This window comes from Macrotis lagotis, chromosome 3 (genome assembly GCF_037893015.1).
Source record: "Macrotis lagotis isolate mMagLag1 chromosome 3, bilby.v1.9.chrom.fasta, whole genome shotgun sequence".
Classification (NCBI taxonomy): Eukaryota; Metazoa; Chordata; class Mammalia; order Peramelemorphia; family Peramelidae; genus Macrotis; species Macrotis lagotis.
Window position 1 is genome coordinate 223,958,334 of NC_133660.1, and position 26,155 is coordinate 223,984,488.

A 26,155-nucleotide genomic window follows, 5' to 3' on the forward strand; every position below is an offset into this window, starting at 1 on the left:
ATGATTTTAAATAATTTTTAAAGTACTTGATCCTAAAATTTTTAAAAAGGAAAATTCATCTAATTATTTTCTGGATCATGAGTATCTAACCTTTTAGTTTTTCTGGATCATATCATGCAACAAAAATTTGTCAAGGATTATATATAGAATCTAATATTTCACACTACAATTAGCCCTAATTATCAGTGGATAATAAAATCTATTAATGTTGCATGATTGGGCTTCGAGGGCCACATTCAGCCCACAGGTTGTACATATCTGCTCTAGTTGTCCCTATTGGACTATTCTTAAAAGATCTGAGTAAAATCTGTTCTTGTTCAACCAAGGAATAAAAAGTTATTTGGAAAGATTACACAGCCAACAGATTTTTTTTAAATTTTATTTAAAAGGCAATGGGGTTTAAAGTGATTTGCCCAAGGTCACACAGTGTCTAAGGCCACATTTGAACTCTGGTCCTCCTGACTCCAGGGCCAGTGCTCTATTCACTAGCTGTGCCCCCCACGTTTTTAAATTTTATTTAACCCATAACAGATTTAGCTTTTAATGCTAAATTCTGTAGATTACTGAATAAAGTTAAAAACCCTAATTTTTAATTTAAAAAAAAAAGACAGTTTGAAGTATTTTAACCTTTATTCAAGCATATTTTTTAAAATAGTTCAATTTACTAAGTCAAAAAAACACTAGTATATTTGCAACATGGAAAATTAGAGGTTAAGAAAGTGCACATGAAAACTAAACATTACATATACATAGCTGACAACACTGAAATGAGGATGAGTTAGGATGATCAAAAAGTGAAACGATTCAAAATCCCAAGTCAGATCTTCTCCATCTTTGAAATCAAGTCATCACAGATTTTAGTTAATTCATCATTTTCTTTTGTCTACAAAGGAAGAAAAGTCAATTAAAATTACAATAGGATTTACTGAGAGTTATAATAGTTCTTATACCCAAGTACTATAATCATCTAATCCCTAATCACACACGACCCCCCCCCCAAAAAAAGATTTCAACCACAAATTCTTCAATTCTAGCTTGACATGAGGTAGGATATATTCCCACAGGAACAAATCATTTATAAGAAATAGAACCCAGGGACGGTCGGGTGGTACAGTAGATAGAGCACCAGGCCTGGAGTCAGGAGTATCTGAGTTCAAATCCAGACTCAGACACTTAATAATTACCTAGCTGTGTGGCCTTTGGGCAAGCCACTTAACCCCACTGCCTTACAAAAAAACCTAAAAAAAAAATGGAACCCATAGGAGCAGATAAAATGGCTAGAGTTTGGGTCCCTAGAGGAACTGAGTTCAAATCCACAATCTCAGACACTTATTACTTAGCTATGTGACCTTAGACAAGTCACTTAAACCCCACTGCCTTGCAAAAACAAAAAAGAAATGGAACTCATGTTGCCCTCAAAACTCAGTCTCAAAGACTCATCTCTGAGACAGACCATCAATACAAATGTCCAAGGCTGTGCTAATGTGGGGGGGTGGAAGAGGTGGCTGGCCAGCTTTCTCTCATCTAGTCTTCTTTTGTGGCATACATTAAACTGCCTGTACACACTACTTCTTATATTAGCTCTCCCCAACCCAAAGGAAGAAAAAAACCCAGTTCCCTACTCCAATTCAGTCTTTTTTGCCCCCCAAGATTTGAATTTTCAAGGGTTTTCCTCTTATCCCCAACTGTACCTTCAGTTTGTGACACTTGGTTCAATTTCCCAGGTCAAGTTTTCTTCCTACCCCTAACCTAACTAGAAAAAAAAAACCTTCCTACCAATTTGGAAAGGAGTTCTGTCAAAACAGGCAAAGGAGTCATTGTCCAAGGAGACAAGAAATATTTTTCATCCCAAACACTTAGCATACACAGTAAATGACCAAACACAGGAGATGTTTCATAAATGCTTGCTCAACTGGACTTTTAAAATCAGCAAGACCCCAAGCTCCCTCCAATTCAACAAGATCATAGACACATAGACCAGAGTCAAACAGTCCCTGCCTCCCCCAAACCCAGTGCAACACACACACACACACACACACACACACACACACACACACACACACACACACACACACAGCGCCAGCCCCAAAGAAGTGATTTCATCCAACTCAAGCATCTGATCTGGAAGGGCAGGTGATAAGCTTACCTTTTGTTCCAGGCTCTTCTCTAGAGACTGGACTCTCATTTGTTCCTTTCGTAAATTTGCTTGTAAAGCTAGAGTCTCAGCTTTTGATTTGTTTCGAACTTGGGCAATTTCTTCATTTGCTCTGTTGAATATAAAGAAAAGCTTAGTTGTGCTGGTGCCCTGAGGACCCCAGCTTCTGTCCCAAGATGAGCCTAATGGAAGCACCTCAAATTGCTGTGTCTTCACCCCCCCATTCCCAGTAATCCCACACTTACAGGTTTAATTTCTCTTCTGCATGAGCCTTCAGTGCTTGGTACCTCCGCTCTTCCTTTTCAATTCTTTGGAGATAATCTTCAACACATTTCTTCAATGCTTCTTCATTCTAGAAGGAACAAAAAACTCATGAACCAAATTATACATAGTGAAGACCATCTATCTAAAGGACCTCCTGTAACTCCATGGGGGGGGAGACACGGGACCCCTGACTGAGGGAATGACAACTCATCTCATAACAGGGGCAACCTTAGAAGCCACAGATTTCTGGCCTCAACCAACCAAGGGAGAAGTCCAGAGAGGGACAGAAAAGCCACAAAGGAAAGCCTCTGTAGGAACAAGATGCTCTACCACTGTTGTCTTTCAGAGGAGCCACAAGGCTACCAGAACTGCCCAAGTTCTGCAGCAAGTGACTTCCCTTCTATCTAATTTCAGGGGATGGTAGGAAGTGGCTAAGGCCCTTCCCAGCTCTATGTTTCTATGACTTAACACATCTTTTCTACTTCCCACCAGAACAGAGATGGGTGCAGGGAATAAGCTTTCTACTAATAAATATAAAAATTCACAAAATAATCATTTTTACTTAAACCAAATATTGGAATACATATTATGAAAGGCTATAGTATATCTTTACTAAAAGGAAAGGCCTGGAGTCACTGACCAGTATTTAGAAAGAATTTTCTTCTAATCTCAACAATCTACTTCAGGATGTGAGTCAAGATGGTGGCATGAAGGCAACATTCCCCAAGAACGCTGATAACTCCGATCCCCCAAACCCCCCAAAAAACAAAGGATGAGGGGCAGCTAGGTGGCACAATGGATAAAGCACCGGCCTTGGAGTCAGGAGTACCTAGGCTCAAATCCGGTCTCAGACACTTAATAATTACCTAGCTGTGTGGCCTTGGGCAAGCCACTTAACCCTATTTGCCTTGCAAAAACCTAAACAACAACAACAACAAAAAAAAAAACCCCAAAGGATGGCTCTAGCCAAAATTTGGCAGGGCGTAACCCACAGAAAGCCTTAGTGATATATTTTCCCAGTCCAAGACAACTTAGAACTTCCGAGGTAAAGATGTGCTTCACCAGGACCTGGGGTTGGAAAAAGAGCTGTGGCACAGCCCTGCCCAGCGCAGCAAAGCCCAGAAATCACCAGCAACAGCTTGAAGGGGATGTGAGAGAACTCTGCTGCACCTGGGTGAGTGTGGAATGAGGAGCACAGCCCCAGAACCTGTAGCAAGAATCAGGAGAAAGCAGTCTGCACCCCCAGAGATGGTAAGGGAAGTCTGCAGAGAAGTCTGCAGAGATTTCTCTGCTATCCCTAGGGTAGGACTCTGCTATTTGCCTACAACTCACATACAACAGTTTGAACTTCCATACTAAGATAGGTGGACTCCTTCCTATAGCCCTAGGGCAGAGGGCAGAGCATGGTCATCTACCTATCAAAGTACAGACTAGAGAGCATTAAGACCCTGGAGGAATAAAGGTCTCAGTGGGGTGTCCCAAAATAACAACCCCAAAGCCTTGGAAGTGCTGTAAATTAGCCTTGGGCTGAGAAAATGAGTAAACAACAGAAAAAGAAGAATCTGACCAGAGAAAATTACTTTAGTCCCATGGAAGATCAAAACACATATTCAGATGATGACAAAAATCGAAGCTTCCATATCCAAAACCTTCAAGAGAAGTAGAAAATGGGCTCAGGCTATGGATGAGCTCAAAAAAGACTTTGAACAGCAATTAAGGGAGATGGAGGAAAAATTGGGAGGAGAAATGAGAGCCATGCCGAAAAATCATGAGAACCAAACCAAAACTGTGGTGAAAGATGCATAAAAAAATACTGAAGAAAATATGTTAAACACCAGTTTAGACCTAATGGAAAAAGTAAAACAAAAGGCAAATGAGAAGAATGCCTTAAAAAGAAGAATTAGCCAGCTGGAAAAGGAGATAAAAGAGGCGGCTAGGTGGCGTAGTGGATAAAGCACCAGCCTTGGAGTCAGGAGTACCTGGGTTCAAATCTGATCTCAGACACTTAATAATTGCCTAGCTGTGTGGCCTTGGGCAAGCCACTTAACCTCGTTTGCCTTGCAAAAAAAAATCTTAAAAAAAAAAGGAGATAAAAAAGCTCTCTGAAGAAAATAACTCCTTCAAATGCAAAATGGAACTAAAGGAAGCCAATGACTTTGCAAGAAATCAGGAAGAAATAAAACTCTTCCAAAAATTAGAAGAAAATGTGAAATATCTCATTGGAAAAACTGACCTTGAAAACAGATCCAGAAGAAATAATTTAAAAATTATTGGGCTATCTGAAAGCCACAATCAGAAGAGCCTAGACTTCATTTTTCAAGAAATAATACAGCAAAATTGCCCTGAGATCCTAAAAGCTGAGGGTAAAATAGAAATCAAGAGAATTCACTGAAAGGGATCCCAAAAGGAAAACTTCCAGGAATATTATAGCCAAATTCCAAAACTCCCAAATCAAAGAAAAAATTCTAAAAGCTGCCAGAAACAGACAATTCAACTATTGAGACTCCATAGTCAGGATTACACAGGATCTGGCAGCATCTACATTAAGGGCTCGTAGAAATTGGAATATGATATTCCGGAAGGCAAAAGATCTTGGTTTACAACCGAGAATCAACTACCCAGCAAAACTGAACATCCTCTTCTTTCAGGGGGAAAAGATGGATTTTCAATGAAACAGGGGACTTTCAAACTTTTCTATCAAGACAACCAGAGCTAAACAAAAAGTTTGATCTCCAAGTACAGGATACTGGATGAAGCATAGAGGGAGTTGAAGAGAGGGACTAACTATGAGGAACTTGATGATGTTGGACTATTTTTATTTCTGCACATGAAGATATTGATAATTCATATGAACTTTCTCATTTATAAGAGCTGTTAGAAAGAGCATATATAGACAGAACATGGGAAGAAGCGGAATATAATGGTATAATATAGTAAAAAGATGGAGTCAATGGGCGATGGGGGAAAGTACTGGGAGAAAGGAAAAGGAGATGAAGAAGCTGAGAGACACACTTTTGGACAGGGCCAGAATGAAAGGAGAGAAGAGAATAGAATAAAGGAGAGTAGGGAGAAACAGAGTGGAGGTACAGCTAGTAATAGCAACTGAGGGAAAAATATTGAAGCAACCTCTCTGGTGGACTTATGATAAAGAAAGCAACTTACCCCAGAGACAGAGCCTTTGAAATCTGAACACAGACTGAAGTAAAATCCCCCCCCTCTATTCTTGAGGTTACCCATCTTTTTTTGGGGGGGGATTATGTTTATTCTTATGTTTACTCTTACAACATTCAATTTACATCAATATATGGCATGGTAACAAGGAAAAGACTGTCAGACAGCCTTGGGGGGGGGGGGGGGGGAAATTGTAGAATTCAGAGCCGTGGAAAAAATGATGGGTTCATATTACTATTGTATATAATTGAAAAATAAATAAAATGTTAAAATTTTTTTTAAAAACCTACTTCAGGTTTATGCTAGCCCAGAGATCAATCTTAGCCATACTAAGAATTAGCAGGCTAAAAGTAAAATAAATGAGGAGGATCAATAACAGCCCAATTTACTAGCTTAATGATAACTGATAAGCCTAAAATTCTAACTCAACTATTTTAGATTGATTAACCAAACCTTTCGATATCCTTCTAAAACCTCCTTCTGTTTTTCTAGTCGTTTGAAGAGGTCAGAGAAAGATTTTTCCATGGAGTTTAGATCTGCTGCAATTTGCTGTTTTTCTGACAAAATCTTCTGGATTTCAGCCTTTGTAACCTCCTTCTGCTGCTGAGCATCCGCTATTAATATAAACAGTCAAATAAGTTAATTCATTGAAAAGTTCACTATAAATAAGACTCACAATAAATATGAGAAGTTAATAAGCTGAAACACAAATCACATTAAAATAAAGGTTGTGACATGAAATATCTCTTTAAAATGTATTCTGGGGGCAGTTGGGTGGCTCAGTGGATAGAGGACTGGCCCTGGAGTCAAGAGTACCTGAGTTCAAATCTAGCCTCAGACACTTAATAATTACCTAGCTATGTGGCCTTGGGCAAGCCATTTAACCCCATATTTGCCTTGCAAAAACCTGAAAGAAAAAGTATTCTGAAGAATCACTGTGACATAGAGGAGACACTTGGTTCCCAAAGACTATGCCATCAGAACCCAAGCTCTAAAGTGCCAGTCTCCTAGAACAGACCACCTATGCAGAGGACAAACCCAGCTCCATATGCTGACACTCCTAATGACAGGGTCGTATTCTCTGATCATAGCTACCCACAAAACAAAGAACAATACAGAATGATATTTCATTATCAATGCAGCCTTACTTTCCTAGTGCTTTAAAAATCCAGAAGTAATTAATTACTGACACTTTCTTTAGCCACTGAGCTTATAAACCACTGGAAAAACTGAAACATTAACTATGAAAACAGATGACAGAACAAAACTATGACTAACTAAATGATGATTTCCAGAATTTCCTTCAGGAAGATAACAAAGGAGCTGATTTCATCATATGCCCAAAAGCCAACAAGAACCATCATTTGAGAGGGTTCTTTATCATTATGCCTTGCAGTGGTCATAATGAATATAAGCAAAAAAAAAAAATTAATATGTGCCAACCTCTATTTAAAAAAAGTACAGAGGGCCGGCTAAGTGGCACAGTGGATAAAGCACCAGCCCTGGAGTCAGGAGTACCTGGGTTCAAATCTGGTCTAAGACACTTAATTACCTAGCTGTGTGGCCTTGGGCAAACCACTTAGCCCCATTTGCCTTGCAAAAACCTAAAAAATACAAAAAAAAATAAAAAAAAAGTGCAGAGATTTTTCAAATAATCAAAACTCACATTTATATGGTGCCAGGAATTCAATAAACATCACCTCATCTGATCCTCGTAACAATCCAGGGAGCAAAGGACTGTTATCCTCATTTTACAGAAGAGAAAACTGAGGTAAGAAGTAGAAGTGACTTGCCCAAGGTTGCATTGCTACTAAGAGTCTGGGGGTCAGTTTTGGACCCAGGTATTCCTGACTCCAGACCCAGAGAATTTCACAAGATTCTCCAAACCAAGTCTACATATTTCTTGATACTGTGACTTCAATTAAAGATAGGCACAAGAATGAATGGTGAAAAATATGGAAAAAATGAAATCTGGAATTAAAAAATGCCAAAGTTCAAAGGTCACACAGAAGTCTCATTTATGAAAAATATATTTTCTTGAACAGTAGTCAAAATATGCTAAAGTGAAAGAGACAAATATTACCAAACAAATGAAGCTAAGCATCTTAATATGAAACAATTGGCTACTAATGTGAAAGTTACTTCAGAATCAATTAGTTATCTGTACAGTTAAGACCAAGACTGGGAAGTAATGTAAAAAGTCACAATTAGAAGAAAAGATAAAGATACAAAAGCAATGTTGTATACAATTATAAGAGGGTCAAACAGATTGCTGACAGAAAAATAGGCTTTATAATAAAAGTACAATCACCATCATTTCCCAGAGAAGTTTAAGAATCATTGGAGGTCAAAAGAATGTAAAAAAAGTGCCAGGAACAAGGACCACTTTCATCTAAGAAGTGTCCCACCAGTAGGGATACCATGACACAATCTGGGGAGCTTACTTGCTACCCTCCAAAAACAATCAGATGTAAATAAAGTGGCTGCTCTTAATCCTCATCTACTCTCCTCATCAGGGAGTTCTATACTACCCCTCATTAGTGTCTGGGGCCACCCCAAGTGGCCAAGGAGAATCCTTCTAATAGAGCTTGCCAGAAACCCAACCCCAGCTACTGAAGAGAAGGTATGCCCTAAGGGATGAGATATCCTTCCTGTCCTTTTATCCTGAACACTTGGTCTCTTTCTCTAATTGTCTGAAAAACAGAGGGAACTTGCTATTTCCTTCCTTTCCCAACCAGACCATTAAGGATAAAATGACAGACATAACTTCTTCTTCTATCTCTTGGCCAGGTCAAAGTGCTACAAACTGCTCAAACAAATACAGCCCACACCTTGGGTGTTTTTATTTTTATCTATGCCTGATCAAAAAAAAAAAAAAGAGTAGGAAATCAAATAAAACTTGCGCCTCAAAAAAGAACTCATTTTTTGCAAAATCTAATTTGAAATATTAATAATATAGAAGTTAAAAAGGAAAAATTAAAAATATTATAAATATGTTAAAATAATTGAGTCATGGTATAATGAATAGATCTCAAGGCTTGGATTCAGAAAAACCTGGTTTTGACGTCAAACAATTAGCAATCATGTGACCTCTGAGTCTCAAAATTCCTTGTCTGTAAATGGAGGAAGTGGAAATCTATGACATGATCCAATGAACAAAAAGACTAAAAGTTAAAAAAATAAAATAATAAGACAAATGGCTCAACTTTATCCAAAGTCTAAAGAGAAATTATACAAAACAATTTTTAAAAAACCATAGATCAAAGCATAAAAGAAATAAAATTAAAGAGTAACCCCAAGGAACAACAATTTTGAAAAAGCAACAAATAACTGGGCAGATTTAGGGAATACAAGCAGATTAACTGAAAGTCTACAAAACATTGAAAAAGAAATAGTCAGCAATCATCTGAGAACGTTAAAAAGAGCCTACAGTGGAGAAGACTACAAACAATGAATACTGCAAATACCAAAAATAGAAATGCTAATTTTCTTTCATCAAGGAATAAAAATCATTAAAAAATATAGAATTTTTTAAATTCTTTAAACATTATAAAAAATAAAGTACCATCATGCTTTTCAAAATTAGAGGAAAAACAACCATAGTTGAACAAAATACATATTCTTAAAAAAAAAAAAAGATTTAATCCAAAAATTACATTCCAAATTCAAAAATTTAAAAGACTCCACTTCAAAGGTATAATCTGGAAGAATCAACAAAAATGTACTAGTAAGGTCCTTTCAAGCAACAAAAGAGGAAATTCAAACTCCCTAAACAATAAGTGATTAAGAAGAATGAAAACCACTTAAAGCCTATTACTTTTAGCTAAGATTTAACATATAAAATCTTTTCAAACAATAATAGACATCAAGTGAAGTGCTACCTAAAATGGTGACTCCAGTATGTTTTTGAAAAAAAAAAAAAAAACAACTTGATACCACCCATGATGGGTAGTTAGACAGCAAACATACTTTTATGTCAAAACTGTAGAAACAATTGATTCTCTAACAACAATATTTAGATAGAGGACAAGTTCTTGAACAAATAAAATTTGATCTTCAACGTAAATAGGCTCTCATCAATGAATGGTCTAGCAATTGGAGGATGGGGCCATTTCCCATTGTCCTGATCCATATTTGACCACTGGGCCTAGATGGCTCAAGAAGAGAAACTGAGGCTGCTGACTTTGCACCACCCCCTCACTTAAAAATCAATACACTAAGGGCGGCTAGGTGGCCTAGTGAATAAAGCACCAGCCCTGGAGTCAGGAGTACCTGGGTTCAAATCCGGTCTCAGACACTTAATAATTACCTAGCTGTGTGGCCTTGGGCAAGCCACTTAATCCTGTTTGCCTTGCAAAAAAAAAAAAAAAAAAAAAATCAATACACTTGCATGTCATGGTATCATTTCCTGATGTCATGGTTCTCTAAGACAAATAGCAACACTTCCCAATTGGTATAAAAACATAACCCATCTCTTTCTGTACTTTTCTTCTCCAAACTTCTCAAAGAATTTGTGTTCAGACTACAAAGAGTTAAAAATAAATCTCTAGAGATACTTTTAACTAAAATAGGTCTAATTAAGATTTTTTTAGCTATATAAAGAAACAAGGTCAAAAGAAGCTAATGCAGAAGACAAAGACTACGGTAACATCCTAGAAGAGGCACAGAATGAGGTTAACTCTGCTTCCTTTACCTCCAGTTTCACAAAAACAAATCTCTCTTGAAAAAACAAAAAGAATAAGATTTTCTGTATGAATAGTTTTTTTTTTAAATATTCAAGCCCTCCCCCACAGCAAGGAAAAGCATAATTCACTTTTCTAATCACAGATAAATCTTCAGGATTTTTCCTGCACTTCTCCTATATAGTTCAAAAACAGTCAGGAAAAACAACTAACTTGGTATCTCCTTAAGGTGAATGGGATTAACAGGGTTTTAATCCTTCTAAATGAAATGTTTATCAAGTGTTTATCAACTCTGACACTTAGCAGGCCAAATGATAACTATCACAGAGCCAATGTTACTAGCCTTGGAAAATGTTCATAAGAGCCTAAGATATGGAGCTAGAGGATCCAACTGCCTCATCTTACAGAGAAGGGATAACAAGGCCCAAGGTCACCCATGATCATCGGAAGAGTCAGAATTCTAACTATTCAGTTTTCAGTCACTAAACCATTTTTAAAGTTTAATCCCAATTTTCTACTGTATGCTCTCAATGAGTGTCCATCTCCATTCCCCTTCTCCACCCAGCAGTACTCATACTGGTTAGCTTATAGATGGATGGAAGTCCAAGAGTGATGATATTAGGTTACAAGAGATTCTCACGAAGCCCAAATGACCAGAATAGAACATTCAAGCTCAGCATTATTGAAATAGAACTTACACATACATACAATGTACTTCCAACTTCCCTAGCTCCTTTCCATCTCTTAAACAAAGTTCAAGTTCTTTTGCTGGTGATCAAGGCCACTCATGCTATTCTTCTGGGAATTTGGAGAATTTTCTGTCCTTTACAAACTCAACATCCTACCTATACCCATCCTTTGCCTTATATATCTAGCTGTCAAAGGACCTTCTGAAACATCTGAGGTTCAGCATTTTAGAGCTAAAAGTTTTGTCCCAAGAAGAAAATTTGCCCAAGGGAAGGAAATTTAAAGGACTCTGACAGCAAGTCTAACTTAATGAAGAAAGAAGTAGGAATCATGGTAGATTTGTGATTGAAAAAGTCCTCTTCTGGAGAGAGGAGCAGATGGTGGGAAAACACTCCACTCACCTCCTGTATTCTTGAGGGGCTGTTGCTCAGCCCTCCTTGCTTTGATCAGTGAGTTCCTGGTGTAGGAAGCCCTTGACCAAGGAGAATCAGCACCTTCATAAGTGCCTGGGGCCCTGAGGCTAGGGGACTTGTCTAAAACAGCAGCTGAACCAGGACCTTCTGACCCCGTGGTGAGCCTCTTTCCTTTACACCAAGTCACTACTTATATTTACAGTACTGATAGAAAAGGAAATGTGAATGTCCTGGTGGAACTGATCAAGTCAAAGTGGTTTTACTCTTCGATTATATCAGGAACACATTTGAGTTGCTTTGTGTTCCTGGGCTTCTCTGGGTTTCAGGTTCCTTCTTTTTTCCCCATAAGGAGGTTGGACAGATGCCAAGACAGCTCCATAATTCATACTTTCAAAGTTGATGCCATCTTAACTTACCCATCAGTCGAGTTATTATCCCCTCATATTCTTCCACAATTTTCCTAAAGGATTATAAAGAAAGGATGAGAGACCATGAAAGAACACTTTAAGGGAGATTAAAAGTTGAATTAATAGATACATACCCCATCTCTAAATATTTCGCATGGAATTTTTCATATTTGTCTTCCAATTCTTGAATTTTCATTTGTTTTTCATTAACCTAAATATACACATAAATTACAAACTTAAGATTTCAATGAACTGGGTAGGCCTTATCATAGGCAGAACACTTCAATTAGAATATATGATGGAAAAGTAATATACACAAAACTAACAATGTAAACTTAAAATATGATCAACTGAAAAACCTAATTGACCGATTAAATGAGTCCTGGAGTCAGGAGTACCTGGGTTCAAATCTGGTCTCAGACACTTAATAATTACCTAGCTGTGTGGCCTTGGGCAAACCACTTTAACCCCATTTGCCTTGCACTGATAAAACCAGATACTTCTGAGTTGAAAAAAAACAAACTATTTTGACTAGTACTAGTATTAAAATGGGTGTTTTTATTTATCTGACTTGTCCATAAAATGTAAAATAGGCCTAAGGCTATGAGACTTTTTTTAATATTCATTTTCCTTGTCCTGAATGTTGAAGATCTCAATAGTTCTTCCTCCATTCCATTCCCTCTCAAATAGATATATTCCAAATATATTTCCTCCCACTCACTCTTAGATATTTTCAAATATATTTCAAAACATGATACTTTAAAATATCTTTGTCCCTAGATTAGAAACTTATATGTAACTTGTAAGTATGAAACTAATAATCAATAGATTCCAACATGTTTGTTATCAACTTAATTTCTTAGTCAAACAACCAAAAATTAGCCAAGCATTGAAACTAATTTACACATCTATCAAGACATAACTAGAATCTTAAATGTAATCATTTCATCTTACTTCTTGTTTGACTTTTTCTACAGCCACATCCATGTCTTTCTGGCTATACTTCAACACATCTATAATCGAATCTACTGAAACAGGTAAATCTGTGGCTATCCCAGGCACACCCATAAATTCCAGTCCGTCCAGAGGAGAAGATCCTGTTACCTGTGGGAAAATAATTACGAGTAACACAAACTGTTGGAGCTGCAAATGAAAAAGGGAGGGAGCTAAATGAACCAAAAAACCACATGGGACCTTCACTTTTCATCCATCAACTCTAAGTTGGCATGGTTTAAACTACCTTTTAAAAAGTTTTTCTCAATTGTCACTTGGAAGTCTAGGTGATACAGTGGATAGAGCACCAGTCCTGGAGCCAGGAGGACCTGAGTTCAAATACGGCCTCAGACCCTTAATACTTAGTTGTATGACCTTGGGCAAGTCACTTAACCCCATTGCCTTTGCAAAAACAAAAACAAGACAAAAAACTGGAAGTCTATTTGCTTTAGCCTGAAATTTGTACTTCAGAATAAAAAGACAAATTTCTTCCAACATTGAAATTTAAAGCAAAACTTAGTCCTTTAACCCACAAAACAATGAAGAGCTGATGTCTAAGTGAGTTCTTATTTACTCACCCACTACAGGAGAGGACACTATCATCCTGATCAACCAAAACCCCAAACCTAATTTTAACCAAATTTCATTTCTTTTTTTTTCCCTTCTGCCCTCCAGATCTCTAAACTTCCAACAAATACTAAAAAAACAAAAAATAATTGATTTCGGCAGTTTTCCTTATCCTTCCACACTCCAGGTGGAAGTACTAAGAAGTACAGCAGGATCAGGGGGAAAAAAAGTCATAATCCTTTAAAGGTCTCTGATCTTACCCAATAGAAGAATAAGATTAAATGATTGCTCAGATCTCAAAAAACACCTCCACTGAAGAGAAATTTAATAAGAAGATAAGGGGTTTCTTAATGTAGGTTCCAGATGACTTTCAGATTAGGAATCCAGGACCAGGAGGCTAAAAGGGACCTTTAAAGAACTAGTCAAACTTCCTCTTTATATACAAAGAGAATGTAGTGATTTGCCCACAGTCAGTTACTAAAAAAAAGCAGACCTGGGATCCAAATCTAATATTCTGGGTTACATATCCAATGTTCTTTCTACTAAACTACCACACAAGACTGAATAAAGCCATTCTAAGCTAAGAATTTTGTTCTTTACCAGTATTTCATAATGGTGACAAGGAATGGTATTACACACTAAGTTGTTTTTGAAGAGCATTCCTGAAAATAATATTCTAAAAACATCCTTAGATATCAATCTGGCTTTCCTGACATTGCCAATTCAATTATTTCTTAATGGTTTTCAGTAATTAACAGTAAAAAAAAATCACCAAGCGAAATACTAACCCTCACCAGAATATAGTCTTTTCTGTCTTTAAAAATATTGTTGATGCTAAAGATCTAGGCCAAATGCCTCGTTTTAAGTAAGAGACCCAAAGATCTGCCCCAGAAGATATTCCTCCTTCCCTCTCTCCCCTCCACCAAAAAAAGAACAAATCAACACAATTAACTAGTGGTAGAATTCAGGTCTTTTAAATTTTGTTTAAAAGGAGAAACAATTACTTACAGGAATATTAAGTGTTCCTAGGAAGTCAAATTCATCAAGTTTTGCATCTCGTGGATTTTCCTGAGATTGCTTGCTTATATCCTGAAGGCTTTAAAAAATATATATATACCCTTTTTTTAATGACTTAATTCATTTCTAATTGGGGTCTCAATGTTCACAAATATGGCACTATTTCACGTTTTCAAATAAATCAATGATATTATCTGGGCAGGCCCTGCCCCTCCACCAAAATAGGCTGCAACTCTATGTTGGGTTCAAAAGTTCCTTGCTCTGGTTCAAAGAAAGCAAATGTGCTGTAGGCAGACAGTCCTGGGAGTAGGAAGACTTCTAAGGTTCAAATGCCTACTAAAAATCACCAAAACAATACCTAAGTATCACTTTATGTAGCATCCTAAACAGATCATAAAATGCTTGAGGGTTACCTAAATTTTCTAGTCAAGTTAATAAGTTTCACATTCCTAATTCCAGCAGAACTCTAATTAGCAGAAACTACTATCAGCAAGCTCCCTCCCTCTCCAGCTAGCCCCCTGAAGCTTTGGGATTGGGGACCTATATTCCATTTAAGATACAGATAGGTACACTTGTCTTCTACATCTCACTGTAGTCTCCAACTGTTTTACCTGGTTGAAGCTCTGAACCCCAGACAGGAGTACAATACTTTAGTCACAGTAAGCACGAGTTTGTTGAAATAAACTAAAATACACAAAGTTCAAAAAAAAATCATCTCACCTATTTCCTATTTCAGTAGTTACAGGAGCCAGTTTATTGGGGCTCTCTTTCAGTAGTGGGTCAAATTTAAGATATAAGGACTGTTTTCTCAAGGCAGATTCCTTAAACTAAAGAGAAAAAAAAAGTTAATTAGTTAATTAGTTAAACTGCTGTACACAATCCAATCATCTCAAAGATTATTTTGGTTTAGAATGTGTAATAAAAGATAGAAATATCCCTATATCAAATCATGTGTTGAAATAATATCAGATTAATTTTTTAAATAAGGTTTTCATATACTTACTGAAGAAGTTCCAAATTGTTCCAGATAGTCAATTTCTATACCCGTGCCTAAAACTAAAGAATAAAATCCACCAATTAAGTATTTCAAATGACACTGAACTTATAGGATTGCCCTTTGCCAACTTCTACTAACATTTACAATATCAAATAAATTTCAGGTACATTCTAAAATTTAATTCTCAACTAAAAAGAACAAGTGCCTATAAAATTCTTAAGTAAAGATCTTTAGAAACTGCATTAGTAAATGAAATTGAAATAATATTAATGTGCAAAAGATAACTGACATATAACTAAAATATATTAGCAATTACAAAATTAAATATAGATCACAGATTTAGAGTAGGAAAATGTCAATAATTACTGTCCGAAAATAAATAGCAAGGAAATTTGAATACTAATTCACATAGTCTACCAAATGTTACTAAGGTCACTAACATCATACACATTATGGTAACAAGCACCTTTCTGGTCAATTTGGGTACAATGACTATGAAATGTTGGAGGGGGAGGGGACTGATCTTATACTCAAACTATTAACCCTAATCAATCACTTAGCCTTTTCTCCTTTGTTTCACTCAGCCTATTCTTTGTCTTCAAGGACATCCACCAATTTTCCTCATCACTCCTACAGTGTACCTCAAATACCTTTTTCTAGCTTCACTTTGTCTCCTTTGCTCTGGTGTTGTAGGAAGAGATGTTCTCTCTGCAAAAAGTTAGCTCTCCTATTGTATCTTTACTCCTTTCTTCTCTAATTTTCTTCAGGAGTTTGCCCTGCTTCTTCCTATCTAAAGGGGTATTCCCCATTGCCTATTGTGCTAGCTCCATCATCCTTAATTTAAAAAAACAAAACACCCTATTTTTAACTTTGCTATCCATCAAGGTAAAATTGTACCATAAGATAAAATGTCTTTAATTTATCCCAGTGTTCACAGTCAAATAGCTAAGAAAAGTCATCTATGATGAAGTAACCTCTAATTCACCATTTCCTCTTCAATCTCTTGAAATTTATCTAATCCTAGCTTAAAAATCAAAGCAAGCACCCATTAACTGCCAGGTGCCAGGGATAAAAGACAGACTGAATCCATCTCTGCCAGAAAGAGAAAAGATAACAATGGAATAGAGGCACATCACCAATTATTCTAAAAAATCATCCCAAAAAAGAATCGAACTGTTTATACCCTATAACCCAGTATTCACAGATAAATGACCTAAAGAGGGTAAAGAAAAAAAGACCACACCCATAATCTGGCTCTCCACTACCTTTCCAGCCATTTTGACAACCCTCCAATCCTCCTCAAGGAATATTGTTCTTCCCTCCCTCAGAGTAACAAGCACTAACCAAGCAGTCAAGTCTTCATTTTGTTCTGTTTTCCCAGGGCCTAGAACAAATAGGTCCTTAATAAAGTACCTGTTTGGGGCAGCTAGGTGGCAAAGTGTTTAGAGCACTAAGACAAAATTATTACCTAGCTGTGTTAACCTTAGGCAAGTCACTTAACCCCACTGCCTTGCCAAAGAAAAAAAAAAAACCTCAATCTTGCAAAAAAAAGATTGGTAGAAACTACCATTTTATATAATTGGAAAACAAAATATTTATATAATGGAGAAAAAAAGTAATAGAAAATTACAAGTGTGAAAGCAAGCATTCTGAGATAACATTAAAGATTAACCAATTGTTAAAATTAATGAAAACTTTCTAGAATGCTATTTACCTTGTGAAGGAGACCTGAAGTCTTCTTCAGATATGGCATTTTCTCTCTTGACATTGGCATCCAATTCCTTCTTCTGGTGGAATTCAGAGTCAGTGCTTAATGTTGAATTAACTTGACTGCTTATGTCAACTGGCATATCAGAAGAATTTTCTATTTTCTGCTAAAAATAATTTCAGAGTTAAACCTTGCTCCTTCAGAACCAAATATGTGACAATTGTGTATTCTCTCTCTCAAGACTTCAACACCATTAAACTAAAGACCTTCCACAACTTTTACTTTTTAGAATAGTCTGAAGTAAATCAATCCATCAACAAGCAGTTGAAAATGCTTACTATGTTCCAAGTTCCAAAGATACAAAGAAGGTAACAATTCTTGTTCTCAACAAGCAAAGGACCACACAAGATCCTGTGTTGGGGGGGTGGGGGGGAAAGAGGTCTGAGAAGATGCTCTTCACTTTCCCAACCAAAATTCTCTCAAAACATCTGGGTGACTACCATATAAAGGAATCACATTTTTCCCTTCAGGTACTGCTTCTCAAAATGTCCTCTTAAAGGATAAAATTGGGAATAAATTTAATACTGCATTCTGTGGTCCAGACAAGCCAGCCTGCTTGATGCTCCTCCCAACCATAGCTTGGATGGGCTGCTCCCTCAGGTCCAGATAGTACACCCAGTTTTAGTTCAAGCTTCTCCTACCTACTTGAGGGTCACCAGTTGCCTGTGCTTCCCTACAAAAAAAGGATCTTGTATGTCTCTTGTATCTCTTTTACTCTATGTCTCTCCCTCCCTCCCACCAAAACTAAATAGGTATTGACAGCATCTGTCTCTACTGTCAATAAAAATGAAAAAATACCCCCCAAACCAGATAATACTCCCAATTAAAGACACATAGTGTGGAAAACATCCTTTGTGGGCCCTCTATCTTGCTAGAGTGAAGTACATCATACCTGATTCTCTGTTATCAAGGTCTCTGTTTCTACTGGAGGCACAGATTCAGCAGTAGCAGCAGGAGGAGTGATAACCTGCCTGAAAACAATATAAGTTTAAAACGGGTAACCAATAGATTTGAAATGTATATTAGCCTAGAATGTTAATTAGGTTTGGTTATCAATGTATCAATCTAAGTTGTATACTCTAGGACAAAGGAAGAGTCAGCTCAAAGTATACAACAAAACTTATAGATGTATCAGTAAAAAAATTCTGATGTCACCTCTCATACTAGACTTTTATTAAAGGAGTATTATCAAAGTAAACCACAGAAAATGAACTTACTGTGGCCAAAAAGAAAAAGCAAAATGACCATTCTAATTACACTATGAAATATCAGGAATGAGAGAATTATAAAAGGTAAAACATTTAAAAGAATCATTTATAAATGGCTCTAGATTCTGATGGTTGTAACCTCAAAAGTGAAATAATTAGAATGCCAAAATTGGCTCACTGGCAATTGTTTTCCTTCCTCAGTAGTCATTTTTTATTCTCAATAGTAAACTTAGATTGACTTGCTATTCTTAGAGACAAGTTCAGAATTTGAATACAGTAAATGAATTTTATGGACTACAAAATTTTAATATTAAATTCTTATAGAAATCCCAAGATTCTAATAATACAGACAGTCCACCCATTAAAGAACTTTACTTACTGACTTCTAGAAATATCATCAGTAATAGTCAAACTGTTTTGTTCCTCAATGAAAAGACAGTCCCTTTGTGCTGTGTGATTCTCTTGAAGCTGAGTGGTTTCATTACTAGATTTCAGGTTATCAGAAGGGGAAGGCTTAGACCTTTTTCCAAATGGGTTAAAGTTTGGATCATCAAGCTTATCCCAATCTATATTATAAGAGCCTTTTGGAAGAGGGTCCATATTTTCTTTATCCTGACATGTGTTTTCCTTTACCGAGTTTTTTGTCATTCTCTCCTGGGTTACAGAAGGTTTCTTGGAGAGAGGGTTAATTAAAGGCCCTTTCCCTAGTTTACATGGTGGTGGCTTGACAGAAACTTTATCAGTAAAGTCAAATTCTAGCTTTATAGACTCGAATTTCAAAGGCTCAACCATTTGCCCAGGCTTCTCTTCTTCAAGGGGAGGATTTGGTGATTCAGAACCAATTGTCTTTTTTTCATCATTGATGGCAAAGTCAGAGTTACAAGCTAGAAATTGTGTAGATAAATTGTCAGAGTGGATATCTTGTGCCATAGTAGAAACTGGTTCTTCAGGCTTTCCAGAGTCCAAAGACAACTTCTGTTCTTCCTTACTGGATATCACTTCATTCATAAGATTCTGGGCTACCACACTGCAATCCAACTCATCCTCCAAAGTCGATTTTCTATTTATTTCATTAGTGCTGTTTTCAGTCAATGAAGCAGATCTTATGCTATCACACCTTTTCTCTGAGATTTCTTCTGGGCTTCCAGAAGATTTTATTCCTGGCGACTCTTTAAAGCCTTCAGAAATAAATGAACAAGTATCATCCAATGAGCAACAGCTAATTTCTTCTAAGACAATTTCAGAGCCATTAGTTACTGAAGACTTTAATAAACTTTCAAAAGACCTTGGAATCTGGGAAGAGTTTGCAAACGGATCAGTATTCTCCAGTCCATCCAAGTCAAGATTGTAGGAGCCACTGTTTTTCACTGGCAGCAAATCATCTGGATAAGAGGCAGAATTTGTTTCTTGTCTTTGAGAATCTTCATTCATAGTTTTCCTCACAATGTCCTTGGATACCTGCTGCTTTCTTTCAGAAATTAAAAAAAGTGACAGTTTCAAGATTAATTTTTAATTCATTTGAAAGAAATCACAAGCATATTAAATATATTCACCCAAATCATCACAATATAGAAATTTAATCTACACTACAAGGCTACTCAGAAATAACATTTATAGCAATTATATCTGCTATAAACAATAAATACCAGATGCTAAACAATAACAGGAATTGACTTCATTTACTGATGTTTTGGAGCCAGATATTCAACTAGTTCTATGTATAATTTTCTCTCCCATCAAGTCCAAATTTCTCCATCTTGTCCCCCCTTTGAAGCTTCTCTAAAGCTAAATTAAAACAGACTCAGATTATCAGCATAAGAATCTGCAAGATAGTAAAGGTTTAAAGAAGACTATATATTTCTGTATGTATGCCAGAGGCAAAAATAAAGTAAGAGAATAAAAGGGACAGAAGTGGGAACTAAAACAGAAAATGCCTTGAGGACAGAGCTAAAACAGACCATGAAATTTTAAGGGAAGAGGGAGTGTATTTTACAGAGAAAAACTGAAAGCTCTCTTCACTCCACCTATATATGCGATTCCTGATTGTTTTCTACTCCCAAATAGTTTCTGAGTTATGAGCTTTGGAACTAAGTCAGCTGTGATAGGTTACAGTACATCAACCACATCAATATTCAATCAAGAGATGAAGTTACCATGAAGAAAAAGTTGAAAATTGCTCCTACTATCTAGCCAAGAAAATCTGAAATGTGAGTTCACAATGATTTGTCCAAAACTTACTTTTCATGTCTTGATGCAGAAGGGTGAGAATTCTTTAAATCATCTGAACAATCATCCAGAATTAAAGTGTTCTCAAGTTTACCCGTCATGGTGGGGCTTAAAATTCTATTTGTCTGTGGATCCCTCAAAGGAGTTTGAAAAGTTACCTGTTTATACAGAAAGAAGGGAAGAATGAGAGAAAGAGACAGAGAGTTAATTCTTAAATAATTTAAGGCCTTCAACAATAGTGTCAGCATTATTCCAGCTTCTCTCATTAGAGAAACATGGGCCCCCAAAAAGGAACATGGAAGACCTTTTAAATAATAACAAAACACTTACTTTCATAGCTTTTGCTATATTTTTTGGAGGTACATTTTCTTTCTGGGACGTATGAAAAATTGATCTTCCTGTTAGTTCTGGTGGTGAAAACAGGAAGTCACAAGTTTCTGCAGTTATATCACCACTAACATTTTCGTCATTTAAGATCTGCAGACTCATTCTGGAAAAGCAAACCATCCACATAACAATGTAAGGAATAGTCATAGAAACAGCTGGTCTTTCAGATAATCTTAATAGGAATAGAAAGGGTCAGTTTACAAACTTGACTGTGAACATAATTCAGAGTGTAATATTCTACCTAGGTATAGTGGATATAGTTACTCAGTCTAATAATTTGTGCCTTTAGTCTTCCCAAGAGAGATACAACTATAATGTTTATCCAAATATGCCTTCATAGAACTTAACCACAAAGCTACTCACCCAATAAGCACCACCCGGCCTTCAGACTGTCAAGTATAACCTCTACAGAGAGGATGGGGTTATCGACAAATCTTCAGAAGAGCCACACCTGATTTTCCAGTTTTCAGGAATCAAGTGACCTAATTTTCAGTGAAGACCCTCATCAATCCACTATTCAATCTCCTGTGACTGGTTCCAATTATAAAATATAAACATGTCTGTTTGGCTTTGAAAGCTCTTTAACACCTGGCCCCAACCTACCTTTCCAGGCTTGTTCTAAACTACTCCCCTTCCCAAAATCTGCAGTTTAAGTTAACCTTCTGGCTACTCCTCATTCCCTGCACTCCAATATTCTATAGCAATAGCTCAAACATATTCCTCCATCCTCAAAAAATAATTCACTTCCTTAAATGCAGCTCAAACACTCCCTTTTGCCTGAAGCCTTTCCTGATGCCCACACTTAACTACTCTACTCTAGTTATTTCATTTTGAACCCTAAGCACCACAGGACACGGTAGCCACAAGTATTTGCCTCAATTGGAGAATGGCTGAACAAGTTTAGTATATGATTATGATAGAATACTATTATGCTATAAGAAATGATGAGCAGGATGGTTTCAGAAAAACCCAAAAACTTACATGCATTATTGCTGAATGAAATGAGCAGAACCAAAACAAAAACAACAACGTGGATGATGAAGAATATCGTCCAACTCCAAAAAATGAAATGAAAATCAAAGCATACTTTTTTAAACTTTATTATTTTGGAGGCTTGTCTGTTTTTTAATACCATGACTAATACTGAAAAAAGTTTTACACAATTGCACATGTATAATCTGTATTGTTTGTCCTCTTAGAAAGGGAGGAGAGATGTAAGGAGGAGGGAGTTTCAACTCAAATTTTAAAAAGAAATGTTAGGGTTTTTTAACATAAGAAAAAAATTTTTTTTAAACTTTAAAAAATAAAAAACAAAACACAAAACCCCCTGCTTAATTCAAAGAGAAAGGTAACATATACATATATATACACAAACAGTTCTTTTATTAATAGCCCTAGAGCATGGGGAAAAAAAAGACTTTTAAATAAGGATTGAAAATAATAAATTCAATGAAAAATACAATGATTAAGAAGAGAAACCTGAGGGCTAAAACTATTATAGTTAATCCTTTAACTGTGAACAGAGTGTGCCTCAGGGTGAAAAAGTATCTTGGACACAGGAGAGTTCCCAAAAGAAATGAAGAGATTTAAAAAAAAAAATGAAATTAGACTGAAATAAGAATTCTGGAGGGGGAAATTAAAAAATGGATGTCTCAAGTGAGACCCATCCTCCTCTCTACATTATCACTTCATATAGCAGCTCCCCATTACCTCAGATTAACTGTAATTTCCCGATTTTTAAAATCCTCCATCTTATTTTTACACATTACTCTTCCAGTCACCTCTACAATGACAACAAACTAACTTTCTTGCTGCTCCTTACACTTACACAAAACCCAAAATATCCAAACATAAATAAGAAATTAAGGCACAATATCATCCCATACCAGAGAAGCTAGTTGGTATAGTAGATAGAAGGCTGGTCTGGAGTCAGAAAGACTCCTTTTCCTGAGTTCAAATCTAGTCTCAAACCCTTGCTAGCTGTATTGACTCTGGGCAAGTCACTGAATCCTGTTCACCTCAGTTTCCTTATCTATAAAATAAGTTGGAGAAGAAAAAATGGCAAACCACTCATATCTTTGCAAAGAAAACCCCAAATGGCATCATGTAGAGTTGGAAATAAATGAAATAACTGAACAACAACCATTTACTATAACATGAGAGGTAAGAGGAATGGTTTTAAATGGAAAATTAATATGGAAATTTCTGCTAATTTCATAATACAAATAATTCCTTTCTATTTGTTTTTGTGCTATGCAAAGTGTATAAGACAATTTACTTCTACCTGTGCTTGGAGGGTGCAAAGTGAGTATCTAACAAGTAGAAAACATGAGTCCTAGTGAAAAGATGTGATGTTTACTATTATTATGACTTCCATTGTAAACAGTTCAATTAAAAATTTTTCTTTAAAAAGAATTAATTTCTAGCTACACCTACCAAATTAATTGATAAATTAATAAGAAACAATGATTCTAAGTCCTATCCCCCCAAAGTATACATAGGCAATGAAGCATATTCAATTTCATTGCTTCTGAGAGCAAAATATCAGTAATAAATAAAATATTTCAATTTTTGAAATTTAATTCATCTTCCTATCAGCCTCTATTTTTGTTTTATAATTTCTGATTAATAAATTTACATAATATACATAAATGGTTTTAAAATTGACACATTGAGGGTACATGCTCAAAAATTTTTTAAATTAATAAAGATCAAAAAGGTCAAAGGCCAATGAAAAGCAGTGGTGTCAAACTCAAACAGAAAGGGTGCCAGTAGTGTGCTGACTTAAAACTACAACTGGGGTGGGGAAGTAGAAATAGAAAAGATTTGGCAATTGAATAGAAACAGGCATGAGAGAGGATGCTAGCAACTAGAAAGATGGCCCCAAAGCCTTGGGGTCCCCTCCATAGTTAAAGGATGATTAAAAGGATAGTTAAAGGATGAGTCAGATGGTACAGTAAAGAATGAGAAAGAGCAGTTGGACAGGAAGGAAAGGAATCTATAGAGAAAGTAGCATCAGGAAAAACCAGAGTATTTAGAAGCTGAGGAGGTCAACACTGTCCAATAAGGCAGAGAGGGCAGGAAGGATGGTGGATTGAGAGAAAGCTACTAAATTTGAAAATGAAGAGATATTGCTATGTTTGAAAAGAGCAGCTTCAATTGAGAGATGAAGAAAGAAACCGTCCTGCCAAGAGTAACCAACTAAGACATTAGGAAGGAAAGCCAGTAAGTATCAACTCCTTTTGCCAAGAGTGTGTTGAAAAAAAGGAAATGGTAAAAAGAAAGCTAGAAATTATGAGTCTTTGGATAAATTTTTCAGTTCCCTTCTTTTGTATCTGACCTCCCCCCCTCAGGATATATATAATATGATTCTGCTTATGAGAGTTGCTCTGTCTATGATATTACTGGCATAAGTCTTATTTAAAAAGAGTTGCCAGCCAGGATAACATGCAATCCCAATTGGGTCCGGAGATTGACAATGATACCAATGGAGTTAAGCAACCTGTTCAGATACTCCTAAGGATCCAAGAAATAGATGAGGCAGCACAGAGCTGCAGGCTGGCTCTACTTGGAAGCTATTGTGATGACCATTTTGACAAAGAATACAGTCATGTGAGTAAGACTCCTTTTTCTCATCTGGTACCCTAACATCAGAAATCCAATAACCCTGTGGAAACAGACTAAAGTCGCTGCTCAGTTCTTCCCTCTTTTAGCCATATTAAAAAAGCATTTTGGGGTTGAGCCAAGATGGCAACAGGAGAAGAGCGTCTCTTAGGTGCTCTCTCTATATAATATTTCGAAACCTGTAAAATAAGGACTCTAAATTTTCGAGAGACAGAACCCAGAGGGATCCAGTGAAGTAGTTCTTCAGCCTAAGGTAACCCTGGAAAATAGCAGAAAGGCTCCACTCCACAGGATTGGAGGGGCAGCCACCACAGAGAATTTCAGCCCCAGGGCCTTGGGAGCCAGGACTCAAGGGGGGGGGGGTCTGCCTGAGCAAGCTGGAGAAGCCCAGCCCTCAGGGTACTCAGCAAGCAGCTGCTGTGGCAGCCCAAATCCAGTAGCAATAAGCAGGAGCCCCCAGGCAACTGAACCTTGGGTACTCAACCTAGGTAGGGGAGTGGAGAGAGACTTCCCAGGTCTGTCCTATGTATCTGAACAGGACTCTGGGGCTCTGACTACTTTCAGATCCTGATCATAGTCTAGACCCTCCATAGAACAGCAGGGTCTCCCCCCATCTTAGCCCTGTGGCAGAGGGTTGCGCTTGTGGTCATTCACAGATCAGGAGGGAAGACAGAGTTTCTACACACTGAGATCCTTGTGGGGGTCCCAATAATACTCAAAAGCTCAGGAAGCACCCCAAAACCAGGCACAACTGGAGTAAACAGAGAAAAAAGAGTTAACACCATTGAGAAATACATTGCCTATGATCCCAAGAAGGATCAGAATACTCAATCTGAAGATGAGGAAGTACAAGCTCCTGCATCTAAAGACTCCAAGAAAAACAGAAATTGGGCTCAAGCTATGACAGAGTTCAAAAAAGATTTTGAAAACAAGTGAGGGAAATAGAAGAAAAATTGGGAAAAGAAATGAGAGATGCAGGAAAAACATGAAAAAGAAGCCAGCAGCTTAGACAAGGGGTTCCAAAAAAAGTTGAAGAAAATAACATGTTAAGAACCAGCTTAGGTCAAATGGAAAAAACAGTTCAAAAAGTTATTGAGGAGAAGAATGTTTTAAAAAGCAGAATTGGCCAGATGGAAAGGGAGATAAGAAAGCTCTCTGAGGAAAATAAATCCTTCAGATGTAGAATGGAGCTGAAGGAAGTTGATGACTTTAGGAGAAGTCAGGACACAATACTTCAAAACCAAAAGAATGGAAAAAATTAGAAGAAAATGTGAAACATCTCATTGAAAAAACAACTGATCTGGAAAACAGATTCAGAAAAGATAATTTAAAAATTATTGGGATACCTGAAAGTCAAGATCAGGAAAAGAGCCTTGACATCATTTTAAATGAATTCCTACAGGAAAATTGCCCAGATATTCTAGAAGCAGAGGGCAAAATAGAAATTGAGAGAATCCACCGATCTCCCTGGGAAAGAAATCCCAGAAAAACAACCCCCAAGAATATTATAGCCAAGTTCCAGAACTCCCAAGTCAAAGAGAAAATATTAAAAGCTTTTATAGCTGAAGCACAGGAGAGAGCTGAATTTG

At 36.8% G+C, this 26,155-nt stretch overlaps 1 protein-coding gene across 2 annotated transcripts in view; it reads right to left on the reverse strand.

Moving 5' to 3' along the window:
- Positions 1–590: 590 nt before the first annotated feature.
- The window catches only part of TACC3 (transforming acidic coiled-coil containing protein 3), a 32,123-nt gene continuing 6,558 nt past the window's right edge, over positions 591–26,155 (reverse strand). Inside the window, exons 2-16 of one of the 2 annotated variants that reach the window (XM_074229951.1) lie at positions 20,886–21,045; positions 20,568–20,713; positions 18,709–19,797; positions 18,014–18,092; positions 17,068–17,227; positions 15,360–15,412; positions 15,077–15,183; positions 14,348–14,435; positions 12,734–12,883; positions 11,914–11,990; positions 11,789–11,832; positions 6,044–6,204; positions 2,401–2,507; positions 2,147–2,267; positions 591–883 (exon numbers count right to left, since the gene is read on the reverse strand). In XM_074229951.1, the coding sequence (XP_074086052.1) occupies positions 818–883; positions 2,147–2,267; positions 2,401–2,507; positions 6,044–6,204; positions 11,789–11,832; positions 11,914–11,990; positions 12,734–12,883; positions 14,348–14,435; positions 15,077–15,183; positions 15,360–15,412; positions 17,068–17,227; positions 18,014–18,092; positions 18,709–19,797; positions 20,568–20,713; positions 20,886–21,044 (2,607 nt within the window). In that variant the 5' untranslated portion in view covers position 21,045 and the 3' untranslated portion in view covers positions 591–817. The remainder of the gene's footprint in view (positions 884–2,146; positions 2,268–2,400; positions 2,508–6,043; positions 6,205–11,788; positions 11,833–11,913; positions 11,991–12,733; positions 12,884–14,347; positions 14,436–15,076; positions 15,184–15,359; positions 15,413–17,067; positions 17,228–18,013; positions 18,093–18,708; positions 19,798–20,567; positions 20,714–20,885; positions 21,046–26,155) is intronic. The other variant, XM_074229952.1, reaches the window with a different exon arrangement.